The following is a 22,447-nucleotide window of genomic DNA, read 5'->3' as shown; positions in this document are numbered from 1 at the left end:
CACCTCCACACTGTCATTGTGAAGTTGCTCACACCTTCGCACAGGGAAATCTCTCTCTCTCTCTCTCTCTCACTCTCACACAAGCATGAATCACACAAGCATGAAAGAGGCACAATGCTAGAATGCTATCACTCCTTCAATCTCTCTCAACACACTAAGCACAAAGGGGATTGTGTCTTTTCATTATGAGAAAATGCCTTACATACATTTGGCCCTTATTCACACTTGGGTGCCCAAAACTCACTTATGAGGCCTTGGGTGGCCAATATCTCATAATGTACAACTTTTATAGTGCCGTTTCATGACACTTATTAATGTCCTCAATTGAGGATCATGTTTGTTAATCCAAAATGGGATTAACATCCCCCCCTTCCTAATGTAGGTTTTGTCCTCAGAACCTGTTACCTAGGTCGGAAGACGTGGTCACCGAACTCATGTCGGTAAAAATTTCTTTTGGATTGGAGCTCTTTAAGTGTACGTCTGAAAGCTGAATGGGACCTCCAAAATCCAGTATCCACCTTTTTTTCAAAAGTGATGTGCATGTATCTTGGAAGACGGTGGTAATAAAGCATGATTACTCTATTTGTCCCAGATGACATTCCAGAGACGCCCGCCAACTACGAAGTCATAGCACATAGCTACCAGTGGATCATAACTCACCGATTGGTTAGAGGTCTATAACACTCACCAACATCTAAACCTCTGTGAGTCCACTCTCTATCACCCTTATGGCATTCTAAAACTCTACAGTAATATTTACAAACATTTAGAAACCATGCTGACAACTGTACAATACAATTTTGATGCTACCCATATAGAGTATCCAACTATAAACGAAGGGAAAATTCCAAACTTACAGGAATTTATTAAGTCTCATAAGCCTAGTCACCCACCACCTGGCACAGGATAGGGTTAAGAAGAAACTTCTTCTTCATTTTCCAAATCCACTTACCCTATATATGCCAATGTCACTAGTAAGCTACTTAACCCATATCCTAGCTCGACACCTAGTAACACCTCTCAGGCAAAATACATTTTCTCATCTTTTTATCCTCCTGGAGATAGATTTTTCCGCTAACACTCTCGCCCCCGAGGAGGTACGGGCACCTACCCTATCTCCAACGAGGCATGCTCAAGAGGTAAGACAAACTATACTGCAAGATAATCTTCAACCATTTACTGATGAAATAGTATTGGATTCTCTGCAGAATACGAGGGACTCATAAGAGCAAGCAATCCTCTTTTGAATCCCAAACTAATGTTCAAGGTATTAATGCTAATTATTCCCTTTGAGCCTACAAGACGGATCATGCCTGAAGCATACTTAGAGGTCACTCCAACAAAGCAATATAATGTACCATACCCTCTCCGCACCCCATGACCTGATCTTGAAGAACTTCTTCAATTGGCGGGAGAGGACACCTTATGGGCAAATGTGGCCAAGCACACAAAGCTCACCAACCCATAGTTAGCTGACTTACTGGAGATCAGAATAGTAACATTTATGATCAGCTACTATTTTCGCAGGTGTCAAAAAGCAAACCCCGTGCACACAAGAGGTGGCTACACCACAATCGTCACTACTGAAGAGCAACCCCGTCTGGAGGATTTCGGAATTCAACCCGAATGGAGGAAGGAGTACTTAGTGATTCCAGAATACAGCCATGTGTACATGACCGTGCCACCCACATTGTGGGTTGATCCATTGTACATGCCAATTAAAAGACGTTGGATGCCGCTCGAGTTTCACGAAGCCAAAAGACGTGACTCTCATGTGTGCTACAACTTCCCAATCCTTGTACCAGTAACTTTTGGCCACTTACAGGAACAAAGACAACAAATATTGACATGGATCTAGGCATGGCGCAACATCCCCAACCCCGCCATTGTAGCTAGTGTCAAATTTTTGAAGTTAGTGGTGGTCCTCATAGACCAACCAAAGGAACATTATGATGGTCATGAGGCAGAAAAATTGAAGTTCATGCTTATCGACAAGATTTATCTGCATTATTAAAGACATCACCCTGCATGCCTTCTCTGTAGCTACATCTTGGATACTGTCATATTTTGCACAATTCAAATTAAAGGAATTCTTCTTTAGCATGTCCTTCAAAGGCATCTTGTCAATGTTGTGGATGTGGGCCCTGATTGCACAATCGGGAGTTGTAGAGCTTCTCTTATCAAGTCCTCTCTGATAATGAGGAGCTCTTCCGTAGTGCCATCTGCCTTGGTGATCCTCCCTCTTTTGGCTGCTGGTCATATGTCTTCAAGTACTCCGTGCAGAGTTCTGTCTCAATAGTTCGGGGGAGTATCTCTGCCATTTTTCCCAAACTGACTTTGTCTAATTTGGACTTCACTTCAGCATCTTCTAGTATTTGTAGACACTCTGGGCTATGGTACTAGAGAGCTACCTTTCCATAGGCTGTAACAGCTTCTGTCCGGATGAGGGTCCCATGGAGCGGTTGGGCGTAAGGACCCAAGAAATTCAGCTTTGGTTTTTGTGCCCCCCGTCGTTTCTGACTGCCTAGGGATCCAGTGGCACTGCTTGCCTGAGTGGTAGATAGGTGCTCGTGGGCTTCAGACTCCAAAGCCGACATCTGTATCAAGCACATAAGATCAACCGAATGACTGGGGTTAATATTATTCTCTCTTTAAAAAAAAAAAGGTCATTCAGTGGGAATAAGTTAGTATAGTTGAAGAGAGTGTTAGTGTATGAGCAATTCATTGGTTGGTTAATAGTCAGTTAATGTGTAGGCCATAAAAGGTGAGGCCTTGAAGGTGCAGGATTTGTTTCGTGAAACGCTCAGGCATGAAACGCTCTGGCGTGAAATGCACTATCGTTAAAGTGTTAGTCGCGAAACGTTCTGGCATGAAACGCACTGGCGTGAAAGTGGTCGTGAAACGCACTGGCGTGAAGGTGTTAGTCGTGGAACGCTTAGGCATGAAATGCACTGGCGTGAAAGTGTTAGTTGTGAAACACTATGGCGTGAAACCTCAGGCATGAAACACACAGGTGTGAAATGCTCAAGCATGAAACTCTCAGGCGTGAAACACTCTAGCATGAAATGCACAAGCGTGAAAGTGCAGACATAATTCCGTGAGAGTGCAGACAAATTTTGAGAGTGTAACATTATCTTTAATCATATGATTTGGTGTATGTAGAGACATCAATCTTTCATAAATTTTGTGATTGAATTTCGTGAAACAGCTAGAGTATTTATGCTAACACTCACTGTGTTTAGATGAACACAAAACGGATACCAAAATAAAGAAAAAAAAAGAAAAAAGAGAAAAAAAGAAAAAACAAGTATCAAGCTCCCACCTCGAAAGATTAGCCGAAAATCGTCGGAGGGGGATGGCGAGCTCGGATGATGCACAGGGGAGCAAAGGTGATGATCACTCAAACACTCGATGCGAAATAACAAAAAAGGAAAAAACTATCGATTTTATAATGCAGTCGTCGGACACAGGACGGCCCTCTTAATGAAGAATGCTAGGTGGCATTGTGTGATTGGCTATCAAAAAATTACCGTTTCATGGCATGAAATGTTTTGAACTCTTTCATGGCATGAAACTCTATAAGGTGGTTCACTGCATGAACGAATGTAATGGGGTTCACGTCGTGAACTGCTTTTTTTCTACAGTTTCACGTGAAATGAATAAGATCAAAATTTTCTCTTTTTTTTTTGTGCTCACGTAGTCAAACATGCACATGATGAATGAATGATGCATTGCTTACCTTGTACCCATTTATACACTCAGTGGGGGATACCTTTTGTTTATGGCCATGAGAACCAAGGGGTCACTTGGGCACTTTTGGGCATTTGCTACTGCAGTCGTTTTAGTTCCATGTGGGAGTTTTTTATTGTTCCTTCCATCCAACTGAACAATTTTGTTGCTGTGTCTAGTTGTGGAGGGCTTCCATCTGCATCTCCTTGTTGGATTCCTTTATTTTTACCCTTAAGTTCCCTGATCAGTTTTGTAGCCAAAATGGGTACTTTGTGGCTTTGGGAGTTCCCAACCCATTTGGCTAAGGTTGTTTTTTCCTCCACATAAGGGTTGGTGTGGGGCTAGCATGGCTTGGAAGTAGATGTTGCACACTTTTACCACCCTCTTTTTGATGACTTGATCTGTTTGCGATATTGGCCCCACTGAGTTCGTTTTGGGTACCCATATTGTTGCAATGCCTTGGTAGTACCCTTGTGCTTGTAGTAGATTCTTTCGGACCCATTGCTCATGTGCTCCTTGTGGTTTCTTTGGATTTTTGGAGTCTTGCCATTTGGATTGAGTCCACAAAGTCTGACTTTTGAATTGTTTGTAGGCTCTTCTTGGCTTACTTATATCGTTTATGGTGTCCATCTTGTTTGGTTGATCTGTTAGTTGATTCTTGGGCACCCACTTCTGTGTACCCTTAGATGTAGGGTATTGTGTGGGTAAGCATCGCCGCACTAGTCTTGTCCTTTGAGGTGTTCCCATTGCACTCGATGTTTTCTCATCAGTTATGATGTGATTTTCTTTGTTTGTCGAGCTCCATAAGGGTATGGACATGACCTTCTTGCTTGTGCTTATTAATGCTATTCGTTCTTCCCACTGGATGTTGCATTTACTAGCACAGATCCAAGATCTTCCTAGAATCATCTCTTCCTCCATGGAACCTACAGGCATGACAAACAGGGATTTCATTAACGTCTTCACAATTTCGTGATCACGTTAACAAAACCTATTGTTAACATATTAAAACTCGTGATCACATTGTATATTCACATGACCTGAGCAATGACCTGCCAGAACCCACTAGTCCCGTAACACCTCCGGGCTTTTATCTTTCTTGACGGGCCCGCCGGGAAAAACAAGGAACACCGGCGAGGTACTATTCTGTATATAAACACTGCCCGACACCCATCGTACAACTTTTGGTGAGATAGTCCTTGTTTTGGGGGCGTGATATCTCTCCTCAAAGTACTTGTAGAGCTCTCGAGTTGCTAGAAGTGTCCTCTTGGGAAGAACGTCCTTATCTTAGGGGCTGTCGTCTTTCCTTGTAGGCACTCCTAAGGCTATTGAGCCACTCGTCCTTAGTTCTTTGAACTGGGGGCAGGGTGTGGTTCGTAGCTAATACTTGCGGAGATTTAGGGACAAATTTGGAGTCATTCAGCTTTGCATTTGAGCCACGTACGTAATCTACCTCATTCTGCTTTATGAATGGTTTGATGGAGCCAAGAGTCCTGCTTAGGGGCTTGTATTGGTTCTTGATACTTGATATAGTTTAGAGTAGACAAGGGTCTATTGTCCTATACTAGAGTATTGGGCAAGCATAGATCTTTGATTTGTTTTGTGAATGTTAGAGAAGGTCTATTGTCCTATACTAGAGTATTGGGCAAGCATAGATCTTTGATTGTGTAAAGTATCCTTAATTGGGTACAAAAGGCATCCTTCATTGGGGGTGCAATGTGCATGATAGTTTCAAGGTAGTTTTGTAGTAAGACCTTGCAAGATAGTTTGAAGTAGTTTTGTGTTATGTGATGATCTTTTGTATTTGTCAAGATAGTTTCGAAGTACTTTGTCTGCTAATGTATGTTTTGTTATACGTTAGTGATTTGTTATTTTTTCATTTGTGTATTCATTGTTATATGCTTGGTTGAATAGGTTATTCGTTGAGATGGAGGACAATGTTGGATCCAGTGATACCTCCAATAGAATCCAAATTTCAAATAGCAGGAAAAAAAAGGCACCTGGGATAGAGTGGCAATATGCAATTAACGTTGGTGATCGATTCATAGATTGGGAGTGTAAACTATGCCATGCAGTAAAATCAGGTGGGGCGCCTCGACTAAGAGAACACTTTTTAGGCGGACCGAAGAAAAAGTCATGTATCCACCCCTTTGCACCTATAGTGGCCAAACACATAAGAGAAGAAATTCAAAAGAAAGATTCAAGAAAACATGACACTCCTACCGTTAATGTATCAAGGCAGCAAGAACAGTGTTGTTCTAATCATCAAACTCCCGCTACATCGCCTACTTGTACCCCGAACGGCAATGTGCAACCAGAAAGTAATCTACCCAGTGCATCTTCTTGCAAGCGAAACTTTGATGTAGGAAATATACCCATGCGTCAAACTTCATTGCAAGAAAGCCTGCGTCAAGGTCGACTCGATGATGCACAACTCGTCCTTGCTGAAGCGATTTACTTTTCTGGGAGTGCTATGATGATGGTGGACAGTGAGCATTGGAAGAGAGCATGGAAGAAAATTGGTGAGTTTGGACCAGGGTTTTCACCGCCTACGTACCATGCTATGCGAAATGATCTATTAGAGAAATGTTATGCGCAAGTAAAAGAACGTGTACAAAGAATAATTCTTAGCAATATAGAGCTTTCTGGATGTAGTATAGTAAGTGATGGATGGTCTAATGTGCAAAGAAAACCATTAATTAATATAATGGTTATTTCACCTAGAGGTGAGACTTTCATCCGTGCCGTGGATTCAGCTGGTTCAATCAAAACTGGGGCTTACATTGCTCAAGTCATTAGCTCTTTGATAGAGGAAGTGGGTGCCAAAAATGTAGTCCAAGTCGTCATGGACAATGCAAAAAATTGTAAAAATGCATCCAAAATCCTACAGCGACAATATCTGCATATTTTTCCGGTAGGCTATAATACTCATAGTTTGAATCTTGTATTAAAAGATTGGTATAAATCTGATGATACCAAATGGTTTGCCTCAATCGTCGACACTGCTCGCCAGCTTGTGAAATTCATGCTCAAGAGACAGAGAGTTTTAGATATGTTTCGACCTCGCATGTCAGTTATGTTAAAGCTTCCAGCGGAGACTAGGTTTTGCACTCACTTTTACACTTTTAAGTCTCTTCTTAGAAATAAAGATGCAGTTTACGAAACATTTACATGCATGGCATTTCATGACTGGGAGAACACTCAACTTGAAAAAGTGAAAGAGAAAATCAAAGTCTTGAAGGGAGCGCTTACGAGAAGAAGTTGGTGGAACAGTGTGATGGATGCATACCATGTAATGATGCCTGTTATGTATGCTGTACGAAGTCTTGATCAAAGAGCGCCTAATCTTAGAAAAGCATGGATGCAATGGTGGACTGTCCAGCGGAGTTTGGAGTGTCCTGAGATATTAGAGCATTCAGTGGTGGAAAAGCAATGGCGTGTACCATTCTCCAGTAGACAAAGAAAAGTTCTGTTGAAGTACTTTCATGCTAGATGGATTGGAGCGCATTCACCACTACACAGTGCTGCTTACATGTTAGATCCTGAATATTGGAATATGGATTTGATGTCCAACGTTGAGGTGGTGCAAGATTTTTATAAAGTGGTAAACACTTTCTATAATAATGATGATGATCGATAATACCTATGCGTGGCTTTAGCTCTTTTGTAAAATCCAACACTACATTGAATGGATGTAGGTCGGTATGTACAATTCCTGCCATATGTGCTGCCGCTAGGCCTTCCACCAGGGCATGCAGAATATGTGGCATGCTTATTACTATTTGTTTTATTTTCGAAAGTTCTAGATGACTTAAAGGGATATTATCAGGCGGGGGTTGTCTCCATCCTCGATCCAACCGTAAAATTGCTCTGGTGAACTCACTGAATCTGAAGGGAACCTTCAGAAGAGTATCACCAAGAGCGCCGCCATTATAGTACGGGAAAATAGTGATCCAAGGAGCCTCTTTTGTAAAGGCAATGCACCGGACAATCGATGGATGTAGCACTTGCATACCCTGCTCTACTTGGAAGCTCTCGAACTTGGCGCTGCCTTCTCCTTTGTAGTGCTTTCCGCAAAAAGTAATGTGCTCCGGTAAAAATGATATACCTTTAACTGTATACTCTTTTACTGTGCCAAAAACATCGGAGCCTATTATTCGCCCTTCGAACAGAGCCTCGTGCGGGATGCCAATGAGATGTGTGCACATAGAATTGTAGATGGTACGATTAATGACACCTGTACCACTTGCATCTGCCTGGCTGGACGTTGCAGCGACGTCCTGGGCAATGCGCACTCTTTTGGGGAGGGACTCTGCATCCAACGCCTTCATGCGCTTGCTCTAGACTCTTTGCTCGCTCCATACAAGCTCCCCAAAATGGTTCGTGTTATGTGTTGATGGTTGAAATCTGCTATCTTCTGTCTATCAAGCAACTCAGCGTTGCCTCCGGCCGCCGACGCTGTGCATTTTCCCATATTTGGTCTATTAGATCTCGCATGAGTATCTCAGACTCATTGATCTTTTTGACAACATCATCAGTACATTGTGACACTGTGATGACTGCTTCAATGCGAATTGCTCGCAGAACGATTTTATGCTCTTCGGGGGAAAGCATGTTGATCGTCTTCGTAAATCTAGCAAATATCACTAAACACAAAAAAACAGAATATCAAACATTACTGAAATCAACATCAAGCAAACGTGAGAGAACAGCAACAAGTATATCATTACTTATCAATGTTCAAACAAAAACGGAATATCAAATAATTTTAATGAACTCAACATTATCCAATATATCATCAAACGTGAGACAACTGCAACAAGTGCATTATTACTTACGAAGTGTATACATTATCGAATGAGAGAGAGAGAGAGAGGGGGAGGAAGAGAGAGAGGTGTGACAGATAGAGAGAGGAAAAATTAAATGACATTTTTTATAGTTTTGTGAGTTCCTAAAGAGAGAAAAATAATGTTTTGTAATCCTAAAGCACTCCTCATCTACACACCTATCGTGATAGAGAGAGAGCTGTGAAGTGTATCATGAGAGAGAGAGAGAGAGAGTTGTGAAGTGTATCATTGCGAGAGAGAGAGAGAGAATTGTGAAGTGTATCATGAGAGAGAGAGAGAGAGGAGAGGAAGAGAGAGTTGTGACAGATAGAGAGAAGAAACATTAGATGACATTTTTAATGTTTTTGTGAGTTCCTAAAGAGAAAAATAATGTACTGTTTTAATTTTTAAGTAAATAGAGGGAGAAAATTTTTTTTATTAAGAATTATGTATAATTTAAGAGAAATAAAAAAAATCATTATCTACACATCTATCGTGTTGTGAAGTGAATCATGAGAGAGATAGAGAAAGAGTTGTGAAGTGTATCATGAGAGAGAGAGAGGGGGGTAAGAAGAGAGAGATATTCATATTTTTCGAGTTACGAATCACGAATCACAATCTTTGATCCATGAAATACTCATGCCGCGTTAGCAACCAAGTATCGCATGGATCAAACACAATAAAAACAATACAAGTCAAATCAAACAAATTTACGACATTTATTCGACCGCGTTAACGATCATATGCCGTAATATGCAAGCAAATTTACGACACTTTTTCGACCGCGTTAACGATCAACATCCAAACATGGAAGTTGTACTTGCCTAGCTTCTCACTAATAATCTAGTTGAGCATGTCATACATGTTAGCTTGCAATAGCTAGAAACCTGCAAACACACAATTTATGTATACAACTTGTAACACAACAGTATCAACGGTACTTTTGCACAACCTATATGTCACACCAAATGAAATCAGAGGTCATGTACATACACCCACAATCATCAATACATGTGCTCTCTGTTTGGACACCGAATAGAAAGAATTCTAAACCCAAACTTCCCAGAAGTGCCGAAAAACATTTTGTAGTGGCTAAACGAAGATTGAAGCATGCCCAAAACATGATTTTGGCCACAAACTTAGTACAAAGGACTACACGCCACACGCATGCACCTGCACGCCTAAAGACAGCCTCTAAATTAGAGATGTGTAGCTTCCCAAGGGGTATCGTATCTAAACAAGAAGGAAAAGAGACGATGATGCTCTTACATGTGCACCGCTTCCTTTGCTTACCACTCTCAATGCCTTAGCTTTAAACTAGACGCTAATACCATGAAAATATCGAGGGGGGAGAGAGAGAGCTTGAGCTCTTGCAAGCACACACACAGTCACACAATAATAGATAACACACACACAAAAATGAAAATTGAAATCTTCTTTTTCTCTTTACTTAAAAGAGGCCTATAGAAGATAAGTAAAAACCAACATAGGGACGAGTACTATGGGCAAGCGGTCCATAATGTTAAATTATACGCTAAGTAGGTGAGCTAGCAAGATATGTATGTCATGACTCGGTGTGGAGTGGACTATGTAGGAGTAGTCCACCTATAGATTCACTGGTGAAGATCCAATGTGTTGGCTATCAAACGTGCTAGTGATGTACATGAGGAACAAACATCCAACAACTCGTGATTCATGAGTGTCAACTTTGGTTGAGCTTGACATCTCAACAAATGTTACCTACATATTTGCAAGAAACACAATGTGGAGGGATGCATACCCTACTTTACTAACCATTTGCTAGATAGTGCTTGTTAAGAGGCCCAATGACACTTATGTATGTGACACAAGGTAAAATGCTCTCTAATTTTTTAAAGTACCTTTTTCTTAGTTTCATTATTGATGAGTGATGTGTTTTTGTTTAAAAAAAATATTTCGATTTCAAGACGACCCTTTGATTTAATACTATTACTTTTTTTTGTTTTCTAACTTTCTAAGCATATACCTATACCTATATTATCACTAGAAGGCCAATCATGTACCTTTAATACTAAGGCTAATATATATTGTTTCTGCAAGTGTCAAAGACTTTCTTAGCAAAATGATGCAGTGTGTAATAAGTTGTGTAATAAGTTTGAAAGCCTCTATATGTAACCAGTTTAATGTTAAACCCTTTGATAACTTGTTTTAATTTAGAGAGTTAGCTTTTAGCATTTCTCCCTTCTCGTGAGAGTCACTTTTTGTTGGGTCAGACTACCCACACAAATATTTGTTCCAGAATATCTATGCACAAGGCCACCTAGGATACTAATTGGAGTAAGCAAGGCCACCTTGGCAAAGTAGAGACCAACTTCAACCTCGATCAAGGACTTTTCTTGTCCATGTGGAAGGAGTGATATGAAATGACATGTATAAATGAAAAATCACTCTATCAAGGTCTATGGATGACCATGTAGAACAAGGCCTACTATGAATGAGCAAACTAGGAAATACCATGTGTGAATGCCACCAAGGTCTATGGATGACCATGAGTTCAAATGAAGGGGTTTTTTAATTCAAAAATTTAAGGTAAATTTACAGAAATATATTTACAAAAAGGGTTTTTTGATCGATTTTGAAAAAAAGTCTATAAGTCCATAAAGAGACATGGGTCATTTTATTCATGAAAAATTCACAGGCAAGGGGCTTTATAGATACCCCTTGAGCACATGTGATACAAAGGGTTTCTTAGTAGTGCACTCCCGAGGAGAAAACTATGAAATGCCATATTTGAATGGAGAATCATGTGACCAAGGTCTATGGATGATCATGTGGAAAAAGGCCTACTCATGTATGAATGAGCAAACTATATAGCACATGGGCCTCAATCAAGGTCCATGTGAAAAAAGACACTCATGTATGAATGATCAAACTATAAAGCACATGGCCCTAAATCACATGGCCCTAAATCAAGGTCCATGAAGGGATGTGCATACTATGGAGAACTAGCCATGATGAAGGGCTACATATGGATTGCAAAACATGTAATGACCATGAAGAGAGCACACTAGCATGAAATGCTTAAGAGGTCTTATTCTATGAGATTTTAAGAATTAATTACTAATCATTATTTTAAAGTGCACGTGGACAAAGGTAGTGTCATACAAAATTAATGATTCTCAACCTTATAATGGACTTGCACTCGGTATGCCTGATCTTCCTGCTAATATAATGAGATTGGTCTTACTTAACATTGTCAATTACTCCTAGACACCTTCACCTTGAGGGCTAGTTGTACTTTCATCATTTAAATGTCTATAGTAGCACCTAGGTGCCTACAACCTTTGGATATCCATCTTCCTTTTTTCCCTAAAACCTAAATCCTAAATCCCCTAAACAGGCCCTTATTAATTGTGGCATAAACATTGGCTATTTTAAAGAAGCTACTTTGGTTAATAAAAACATAAATAACCTTCATATAGTCATGAAAATCACATTATCAAAATGTGCAAGAAATCAAAGAAGAGAAAAGCATCAATTTTCTAAAACTCAAATGTAATTAGATTCTTGAATCCGAATTGGTGGGTAATCTAATGCTTGGCATGATACAAGAGTAGAGTTTCCAATTTTGAGACTTTACCAACTCCATAGAATTAGAAATTAGAAATTCTCATCATACTCCATCTACTCCATCATAAACAAGTGAAAATTTCAATATAACCTCACCTAGTTTTGCACCAAACATGTTTAATAATCATCCTATTCTTACACCCAAAAAAGGTACCAACTAATAAAGCCATAGGGTAAATTGGGTAGCAAGTTGAGACGTTGACTTGAACAAAAGAGGGTGACATAATCAATCAAGGGTTTTAAAATTTCTTTCTGATATTTCATCATTGCCTTCAAAGCTATTTGATTATGGGCAATGTTGACACTTAAGCTTCATGACTACTATGTCATAACCTCTTGGCTATCGTGCTTAGAGCTACTTCTTTCTCTTTCTTCTTAAGACATCCTTCTGAATTCATGCTTTTAAAATGCTCTACTTGTAACTATGCTCATTAATAGACACTTTTTTTTTCGACTGACCTTAAGTCCAAGATCCTCTTGTAGTTACTGATTTTTCACCACCTGTAGGTGCTTAAGTATTCACCGCTACCGAGGAAGCACCAAGGGGGGTTTTGAACCGAGAACCTCTTGTTCCTAGGCAAACATGTTCACCACTTGAGCTATCACCTCATCGGCCATTAATATACACTTAGAAATGGCTTCTTGTTTTTGTTCTTCTAGAGGACTCCATGGAATCACTCCTCTCCGGTTGAGATTTCTCTTATCTACCAATTTATAGATGCATACCTCCTCCTCCTCTCAAGCTAAATAGCCTCATTAAGTACCACAACTTTGCTATAAAAGTTCATATGAAGTGAACTTACGTCACACCTGATGGTAAGCGTTGGTATATCACGAATATTAAGGTCTTCCACCGGATGGAGTTGGGCTTCATGGGCTCCTTGCAACTACCTCGCCAAGCCTCACTAAAATATGCGGTGCCTATATCTACTTTGCAAAGTGGAGGTATGGATTTTCTCCATGCTCAAACATAATACCAGGTGTTAATTGGCTTCTCGATTTTGGTTTGCTTCTCTGCATTGCTTCCCCAAGAGTAGACTGATCTTCTTCGATTTGATAAGGCACTCCATTACTCGACGTATAAAACACCTTTAGTAGCAGCCCCCCCACAACCATAATAAGGGTAGCATGACTCTAGACCCTGAATTCTCATCACCTCTTCAGAAAACCTCTTTTGCCACCTTGAGATTCCTTGGTTGGATGGCTACCTTCCTCCAAAGGATCCAATTCTCATCTTTCCTCCAATGCTTTGCTTGCTACTAGATGCAGCACGTAACTTGTTTCTACTATCGTCATCATTTGTACGAGGAACACACTTGCGACCTATCATAACTGGTCCTTAAGAGGTGAAGACGACGAGTAGAGCACAACCATGCTCGCCACTTGACTACATCTCCCTATCATAACTGGTGCTTAAGAGGTGAAAACAGCTAGTAGAGCACAACCATGCTTGCCACTTGACCAAGCTAGTAGAGCACAACCATGCTTGCCACTTGACCAAGCTTATCCCATCCCCCTATCATAACTAGTACTTCAGAGGTGAAGACAACTAGTAAAGCACAACCATGCTTGCCACTTGACCAACCCCATCCTCCTCTGAGCCTGCACGCTATCTTGTGGCCCATATTGGGCAAGGAGTCTCACCCTTCACAACACCGTTACTCAACCCTCAACTGCTCTATCTAAGGGCTTGGATGACTCAACAGGTAGCTCCGAATCTTCATCTCCACACTCCCTCTTCTCCTCCTCCTCCTCCTCAACCTTAGTCTTTTAGATGGTTGTTTTCTTTTGTGGACTTTGCCTAAAACACTCTAACTCACTTAAGTCCTTTATTGCCATTAAGACACTTAGATATCTTCATCAGTCAAAATGTCACATATATCCTTGATGTTTTCCTTTACCCAATTAGCTAACCCCATCCATCACTAAATCATTAAGCTATTTTATTAGTGCTTGCAACAACGATGTTGAAAATCATATCAACACAAAGTAGTACATTACAAAAAGTGTGAAGAGTATAGAACTAGTGAAGATCAATTAGCGTATGGTAAGTAATACAGGATAGATTTTTAAATGTCTAGAAATGACTCCTATTAAGCTTATACTGTACCACCTATATACGAGGGCCTTACCATTTGAAAATATAATATTTGGCTATAATTTTTATTTAATAAAAGTGTCACCGTAAGCCTCCCTCCATTTATTTGTACATAATACTAGAGAATCGAATGTGGGGTTTATCAACCATCCTAATTACCAGTAACGTTTGCATTTAGTTTCTTTATTTACCTATGCCAACGTTTAAATAACCTTCATTAACTAACCTTCGTTAAGCTTTAAGTTTTGTATACCGACCATTAGAGTTAGCTTGTGGCATTTTCGTATTTCACTTCACTTTGCCGTCGTATTTGTTAATTCTCACTTTAGGATTGGCGTTAACCAGGTATCTATTTAATCCTTCCTAACCTTTAATCAACTTAGGTGAATCTCCACCAACAATACCTTATGAACCCTAATTATCTTTCATCAGCACCATTTGCCTACGGCTCAACTCACCAACAACTCCAACAACTTGAGCTCTTTGGAGTTCCATCCGACTATCAACAAGCTACTATCTAGACTGTAGATCATGGGAAGCAAGGGACGCACATGTGTGTGCATCTCCAAGTAAGCTTGGATGAGGTCGACTGTTACTAGTTTTCCTTTTGACAACCTGACACACAGTAAATATTTCTACCTAAGGCACGGCCCGGTGAGCTTACTATGCTAATTATACATGTTTGACATGCCCATCAACCTCTACCTAACAAAATTAGATGTTTAGAGACGTACCTTTCCATCAAAGCGTTTATTGTCCATAACAGTAGCGCAGGAGGCGGTCGATCTGTTCATTACCACAACTCGAGTCATCAATATTTACATGCAGTTAACAGAAGTGATATCATTTCTAATCAGATCAACGTTAATCACGACTGCAGATTTGCACCTTCTGGTACACTGATCTAAACGACCTTAAGATGTGTGCTGCAACTCCTCTTGCATGAGTTAATCAAAATGCGTTGGATTAAGTTAATGATCAGATTCCAAGGTTTACAAATCACTTGCTAATTGTCACCGGTGGCGCGGGATCCCTTGTAGCTGGTTGCCATTGATTCACTTGCGCCAACCTCCTTCTTCGACCTACAGCACATTCCATGAAACTTCATCAGCAGTTGATAATGATGGATCCGTGTTAAATAAGCAGAACTCAGGGTAGCGTGACTATGAATGAGTTAAGATCAGCGGCCTACCTGAGTTAATCACGCGCGCAACCTTCCTGGCGAGAGAAACCGCGTCGCGATGGATGGCTCTGGCAGCGGCGGTGGTGATAATACAGCGGTGGCGAGGGGGCGGGAGTTGGTGGGAGAAGTCGGTGGGCGGTTTGAACAGACAGCGATGCGACTTGGAAGATGAGAGAGAATCAGAACAAACATCAGACGAAGACGACGGTGAAGTGAAGAAGAGTGCCATGATCGTAATGCAGAGCTTGAGGGAACCAAAAATATGGAGTGGATACTCCTGAGTCTAACTAGTTTAAGCGATAATTAAAAAATGGCCGCAAAGCCGCGTATTGCGTATTGGGTCATAGTATGCTTGCGCAGGCACCGTGGAAGGGGTTCCTTGCTGCGCACGCCACGCGGCAGCATGCACCAGCTTTAAAAAATTGGGCCTTAGAGCGCGGCCTTGCATGTGTTAGGCTTTGGCAGCAATGCACATGCGAGTTGAATCTTTTTTTTCCAACTACCCTTAGAACCAAGATTCTCCTGTAGTTACACCGTTCTTAGTAAACACATGCTGAGTGCACTTTATTCGATAATGTTTTTTTGGGGGGGGGGGGGGAGTTTGAACCCAGGACTTTTGGTCCCACGCAAATCATCGCGAGAGGGGCGGGAGAGGGAGCGCTAAAAAGAGGAGAAGAGGGAAAGAGAGAAAAGGGTGGGAAGAGTGAAGAGAGGGAGAGAGAGAGAGAGAGAGAGAGAGAGAGAGAGGATGATATGCAAATAAATACAAAATGTGACGATAGAAAGAGGAGAAGACCAGAGGTTGGATAGAGAGAAGAGGACGAAAAGAGAGAAAGAGATCAAGAAGATCTAATAAAGGAGGGAGAAAAAGAAAAAGATGTCTAATTTTTCTCAAAAACTTACACGTGTGGTAATTTTTAGTACAAAATCCTTACCCTTCACTCGTCTTGTTCGAGCATTCCCCTTGCCTTTACTTTAAAAAAGTGATGTTGGAGTAGAGCTAGCTCCACCAAGAAGTTCTATGTATTGCCAAGTTGGTAAGGAATTGGAGCCCCATGGTTGAGGTCACAAGTTCAAATCCTAGCTATTGCAAATGGTGGGGTACTTGGGGTAACATAAACCCACCTTCTTTAAACAAAGGAAAGGCTATATTGTATGAATTATAGGACTTCTTTTTTCTCGAGAAATAGATCCTTCTATTAGTTAATGAAAAAACAATCACGATGGGCTAAATACAACCATGAAAGGCTAGATACAATATACAAGGCGGGGATCAAATAATCAAAAGGTGAAGAAAGATGCACTTCCTCTCCAGTTGGCTGCTCTATAAGGAGAAAGCTATCTCATACAGGGGGAGGGGGGGAGGGAATAACCACACAAGTAGTTTGTAATGCCAAGTGGGATCATCTCCTCTATCGGTGAGAAAAGGGGCTGGCTGCTAGAGCCTCAGGAAAGGTTTGTGCCGCTTCCACATGTGGGCAGAGCCACCTTGCAACTTTCTCCACTGATCGTGGAAGGGATGGATAATGTCGAGCCAAATGCTTTTGATGGACTCCACAAGCCGAGTGTGGGTACCCTCGATGGCTTTACTACATCTAGCTCGCCATATGTACTAGGCTACAACGCCACCCATCTCTAATATGAGCCCGATCTCTAGTGGTCAGTAGTAGATGGGGTTGTGACTTAACTAGTAGAAAGAGGGGAAAGACTCTATTGTACAAATTCTAGGACTAAACTATTAGAGAAAGGGGAGGGAAGAGAGAAGAGGGAGGGACACAATATATATACGTAGAGAGAGGAGGAGAGAAAGTGAGGAAGGTGATGTATATGTAGAGAGAGAGGGAGAAGGTGAAGAGAAAGAAGAAGAAGAAATAGAATTAATAAGAAGAAGAAAGAGTTAATAATAAGAAGAACAAGGAAAGAGAGTTTAAAAATAGAGGAGGAAATAAAATGAAGTTCCTTATATCGCAATACGACCTTACGTGTGTGCCATGTTGGAGAAGTCTACATGCAATGAATAAAGAGAGCATAAGAAAACACGTAGAAAACACATGAGCTCCACAGCATCGAGCAACATCAAAGCCAAAGCAGATACGCAGATTCGCTTCCTCTCTTGTTTTCAATTGAAGGCCAAAACTACAGAGAACGGCATGATTAAACATGACCACGCCAGAACTTCAGAAAACACCGGACGAATATAGATTAAACATGGTCACACTCACCTCAGATCTGCGTTCCCTCGTATTCAATTCGCGTTTCCAATAAAGCCGATAATGATAGAACCACTATAATGTGTTTTATAGAAAAATGGGGACAGAGCCCTGAGAAGCACAAAGGAAAACATTCCTCAGTAAGGTCTCCTGCCTTGGTTACGATCACTTCACCGTTGTAACAGGTTATAGAGAGAGAGAGAGAGAGAGAGAGAGAGAGAGAAACAGAGTATGAGATCAATGGATCAGTTGGAGAAGTTTCAGATCGGACTTGTAATTACTGACTTATGATCAGTAGAAGAAGTATTAGATCAGACTTGTAATTCCAGCCTTACAAAGTAGTTGATGATGAGAATTCAGTGGTGCCGAAAGACTTGAACACATTACGCAACCTGCAACCGGCTTTTGTCAATTGAATGATTATTGATTTTTCCGGCCCACTGCCAGAAAGGCGTGGACTGGAGTGCCGTGGACGAACGTCTTTCTGGCATGGACTGGAGTGCCGCGGACGCACGTCTACCTGTACGCAACTCGTCGGCATCGTGGTGGGGACGTGGGCACTGGGCAGCGAGGACTCAGGTGGCTAAGGCAGCAAGGACGACATCGGACAACGGCCTCTAGAATTCAGTAATTTCTAATGACTAGTGCAATGGCCCGTCTCCAATTGGTAGCAGGTAGGACGCTAGGAGCTTGGTATACCATTCAAAAGACAACTGTAGCATTATGACATGCAGTCTTTTGTCTCATTGTGTGTCTCTCCCCTTCAGCATTGTAACGCACACATATAGACTCTCTCTCTCTCTCTCCCCGCAACAAACACACACATATAGACTCTCTCTCTCAAGCACCGCTAATGAGAGGCAATTGCACAGCTAATGAGAGAAGCAATTGCCTCCACGTTTCAACCTTTTGTCTCATTGTGTGTCTCTCCCCTTCAGCATTGTAACGCACACATATAGACTCTCTCTCTCTCTCTCTCTCTCCCTGCAACAAACACACACATATAGACTCTCTCTCTTAAGCACCGATAATGAGAGAAGCAATTGCCTTCACGTTTCAACCTGCACGTAAGTTAACAATTCTTGTGTGAGAGAGAGAATATAGCTATGTGAGAGGGAAGATGCACCCTCTGCAGGGTTTCAAATTGCATGCAAGCAAATAAAGCCCATGAGAGAGAGAGAGAGAGAGAGAATGCTAATGTGAGAGAGCTCCATGCTTAGAGTTTGCCAAAAAATAAGCTCTACGCCAGCACTTGCACACAAAATACTAAGCCCATGAGAGAGAGAGAGAGAGAGAGAGAGAGAGAGAGAGAGAGACTTATCTTTGTGTGTGGGGGAGAGAAGGAAAGAGCTATGGGAGTTGCAAGCAAGAAATGTATGAGAGAGAGATGGTCATTGTGTGTGTGTAAGAAAGGGAGAGAGTGATGAGAGAGATTGCCACCCTTTAACAATTTGAATTAGTCTTTTAGAACTACCACCCTTACCCCTTTGCAACATGTTTGGCCTAGCGATCAATGCTACCATCTGCTTTGCGTTTTAACTTCTAAACCCACTTAGTACCAATGGCCTTCTTGCCATGAGGTAGATTTATCAAATACTAGGTGCACCCACATCTCGTATGACTACCATTAGGTGTCTCATTGCTTTGGTAGCACATCATGGGTGGAATATACATTAGTTGGACATTAAGACTACATTCTTGAATGGTGATTTACATTAGGAGGTGTATGTATCGTAGTCTCCTGGTTTTTTTGTGAAAAGAGAAGAGTCTAAAGTATGCAAGTTGAAAAAGACTCTTTATGGCCTTAAGTAGCATGGTATGAGAAGATTCATGCATACTTGGTTGCAAATGATTTTTGCAACAATCCAACAAAGAGTACCCTCTATGTGAAGAGGAGTAAGGACACATTTTTGGTCATCGTTCTATACATTGATGACATGCTACTCACGGGACTCGATATAGATCAAATTTCAGCCTTTAAGGCTGATTTGCAATCATCGTTTAAGATGTCTGATTTGGGGCCCTTGCATTACTATTTGGGGATTCAATTTATGCAGTGGCATTGCTATGCTGCAATCTAAATATATACAGATGCTATTGAAGAGGTTTAATCTTGAATGTTGTAAACCTGTGGTGGCTACACCTATGGAGGTAGGTACTTGACTTAGTCTTCAAGATGCATGAGACTCTTTTAATGCTAGTTTGTATTACAGGCTATTGGATCTCTTCTTTATGTGTGCAACACGAGGCCATATATATAGAATGCAGACTCACAATTGAGAAGATTTATGCATAGCCCAGGTATGAAGCATTGGTAGATTGTTAAGTGGGTTTTTTGCTATTTACAAGGCACTTAGTATTTTGGATTATTTTATCCAAAGGGGGGTGAGTCACAACTGCATGCTTTCAGCGATTCAGATTGGGCTGGATCTTATGACACACGAGTGTCCACTAGTGGGTTTTGCTTTTGCCTTGGTGATTCATGTATATCATGGTTCAGCAAACAAGAAGTAGCCTACAGTTGCCACTTCTAGCTATGAAGCTGAGTATAGGAAGGGTAGCTCTTATAGCTAGTAGAGTGTGTGTGGCTCAGACGTTTTATGGCTGATTTGGGTGTTGGACAGTCATCTAGCACTACAATTTTCACTCACAGCCAGAGCGCATTAGCAGTTGCGAGGAACCATGTGTTTCATGCTTGCACTAAGAACATTGAGGTGCATTACCACTATGTCAGGGAAAGACTCTTTGCAGTAGAAATCAGCTTCGTCTATGTGCCTACACATGACAACATGGCAGATTTATTCACAAAGGCTCTTCCTCGTGAAAAGTTGGAAGCTTTTCATAAAGCTTTGGGCTTACTATCTTTTTAGGATTGATTGGCCATATCTTGTACATGTTCAGATCATCATTCTAGGGGGGATTTATAGCATTATATGGTAGTGATGTGTGAATGCACTTAGGACCGCTGGGGTACTTTTTCCCTCACTAGGAGGTTTTTCCCCCCGTGCGTATGTACACCCTCTTATCTACTCATTTTGGGGTGTATACTTATCTTTTGTATCTAGTACACATTTGATTATTCTAATCTAGTGAGTTTGTGTGCTCTCAAGCTTCTCTATCTTGTGTGTGCATTGTTTCAATCCTAACCCTAACTCCAACAACATCCTCACCCTTCTCACCTTTGAACACATCAGATGATCCAAAATCAGCCATTGGTCTTGAGTTGCTCAGCACGTGGACTCCAACCTTCGGACCAAAGTCCTAACAAAATCCTTTTGATCCTTAGTGGGGGCACCAAACTATGTGTGGTGGCCTCTACTACACCACTAATAGACACAAGAAGAAGACATATTGGGATCAAGATTGGAAGACACAGAAATCCCAACACTCTAATTGCATTTGTAGCAACCGAGTGACACAAAGGAACCAAAGGAGTCTCCGAGCCTCGAGTCACATTAAACTGACCCAAAGCATCATTCATGAGCCCCAATGATATTTGCTCTCCAAAATGTCGGTTCTGTTTTGGTTGAAAATTTGACTCATGCCCTTCATTGTTATCTATGCTCTTCATTGTTATCTATGCTCTTCATTGTTATCTATGCCCCCACCTTCCATTGCAAATGTCAAGCTTCTTGAGGGTTAGCTTTGGGGAATGGTATGCATGGTTGGTGCCACTGTATCGTTAGGAGTGGCAACAAAAACATTTGAGTCCCTCTCTATTTTTGGCTCATGCCCTTCATGCCCTTCATTGTTGTCTATGCCAAATGTCAAGCTTCTTGAGGGTTAGCTTTGGGGAATGGTATGCATGGTTGGTGCCACTGTATCGTTAGGAGTGGCAACAAAAACATTTGAGTCCCTCTCTATTTTTGGCTCTTCTTCCATGGTCCCACCCTCGAAGGCCTCATCATCAATGTAAGGACCACGTTTAGGCCTTCTCCTATGTTTCTTAGGAGAAGTGTAGTGCATATTTTTAGAGGTGGCCTCTTCATAAAATGCGAGCCTTTTTGTTAGAGGACCTGCCCACAAATTCACGACTTCTTGACCACATTGGTACACTTTCACCTTGCCCCTGCGCGCTAGGGACCCATGTGAAAACTGTTCTCATAAACCCGTCGTTAAGAGCATGAATTTGAGGAGTAAGCATGTATGTGGATGAAATAGGGTAACATTTCAAAACAAAAGCATGTGGACATAAAAAACATTCTTCAAGACCTGAATAAAAATATTTTCTAAAACATTTAGATTACATTAAAACATTACTAGCAAAGACATCTCTTCATTTTATGAAAAAAAAAGAACATAGTGCTTTATGATTTCGAACCCTATACCTCTCATTTACATACCCTTATTTGCTACCATTTACAACAAGCTGGAACAACTAATTGCACATATTTTAACTAGCTCTAGGATCCACATTGGTAAAGACAACAAGATAGATAGGACCACAACAACACTTGAACTCAAATAGGACTCCATTGAGAGAATTGATTCTACTTAAATGTGGTCAAGATTTACTAAACATGTGTGTGTTTTTGTATGCATGGGTGTATGTGTGTGTGTGTGTTTTGTATGTATATGTGTATTGTATGTATATGTGTATTGGTATTTGTGTATTTGTATGCGTGGGTGTATTTGACAAAAAAATAGTACCACCATTGGAGATAAATACAAATTTTTGTATAAATGTGTGAGATATACCAAAAATTGCAAGAGACCCTTGTGTTATCAATGCCAGCTTTTTCTTACAGATACTTCAATAATAACAAAGGGTCTGCGGCCACAAAAATACACT

General features: G+C 41.0%; 1 protein-coding gene across 2 annotated transcripts; it reads right to left on the bottom strand.

Moving 5' to 3' along the window:
• Positions 1–11,294: 11,294 nt before the first annotated feature.
• LOC147618448 (uncharacterized) lies at positions 11,295–16,022 on the bottom strand. Of its 2 annotated transcripts, none has more exons than XR_015262122.1 (3): positions 15,455–16,022; positions 15,151–15,344; positions 11,295–15,048 (listed from the first exon to the last, which is right to left on the bottom strand). XR_015262122.1 is itself a non-coding variant. In XM_086774884.1 (3 exons), the coding sequence occupies exons 1-3, from the start codon at positions 15,672–15,674 to the stop codon at positions 14,985–14,987; spliced, it is 363 nt and encodes a 120-aa protein (XP_086631010.1). In that variant the 5' UTR covers positions 15,675–16,022; the 3' UTR covers positions 11,295–14,984. The 2 variants fall into 2 exon arrangements, 1 of the variants encoding a protein (XP_086631010.1); XM_086774884.1 differs by having other exon boundaries at positions 15,266–15,344.
• Between the last annotated feature and the right edge of the window lie 6,425 nt (positions 16,023–22,447).

The sequence above is a fragment of the Cibotium barometz genome, chromosome 35, assembly GCF_041138505.1.
Source record: "Cibotium barometz isolate CiBa-2024 chromosome 35, ASM4113850v1, whole genome shotgun sequence".
Taxonomy (NCBI): Eukaryota; Viridiplantae; Streptophyta; class Polypodiopsida; order Cyatheales; family Cibotiaceae; genus Cibotium; species Cibotium barometz.
The sequence above is the reverse complement of the archived record's forward strand: the minus strand, read 5'-3'. Positions and strand labels throughout refer to the sequence as shown.

Coding starts and splice junctions, on each gene's coding strand:
- LOC147618448 (XM_086774884.1), bottom strand. CDS start 15,674: ATGGCACTCTTCTTCACTTCACCGTCGTCTTCGTCTGATGTTTGTTCT. Junction 15,345..15,454: donor TGCGCGCGTGATTAACTCAG/GTAGGCCGCTGA, acceptor AATGTGCTGTAG/GTCGAAGAAGGAGGTTGGCG. Junction 15,049..15,265: donor CCACCGGTGACAATTAGCAA/GTGATTTGTAAA, acceptor GGTAATGAACAG/ATCGACCGCCTCCTGCGCTA.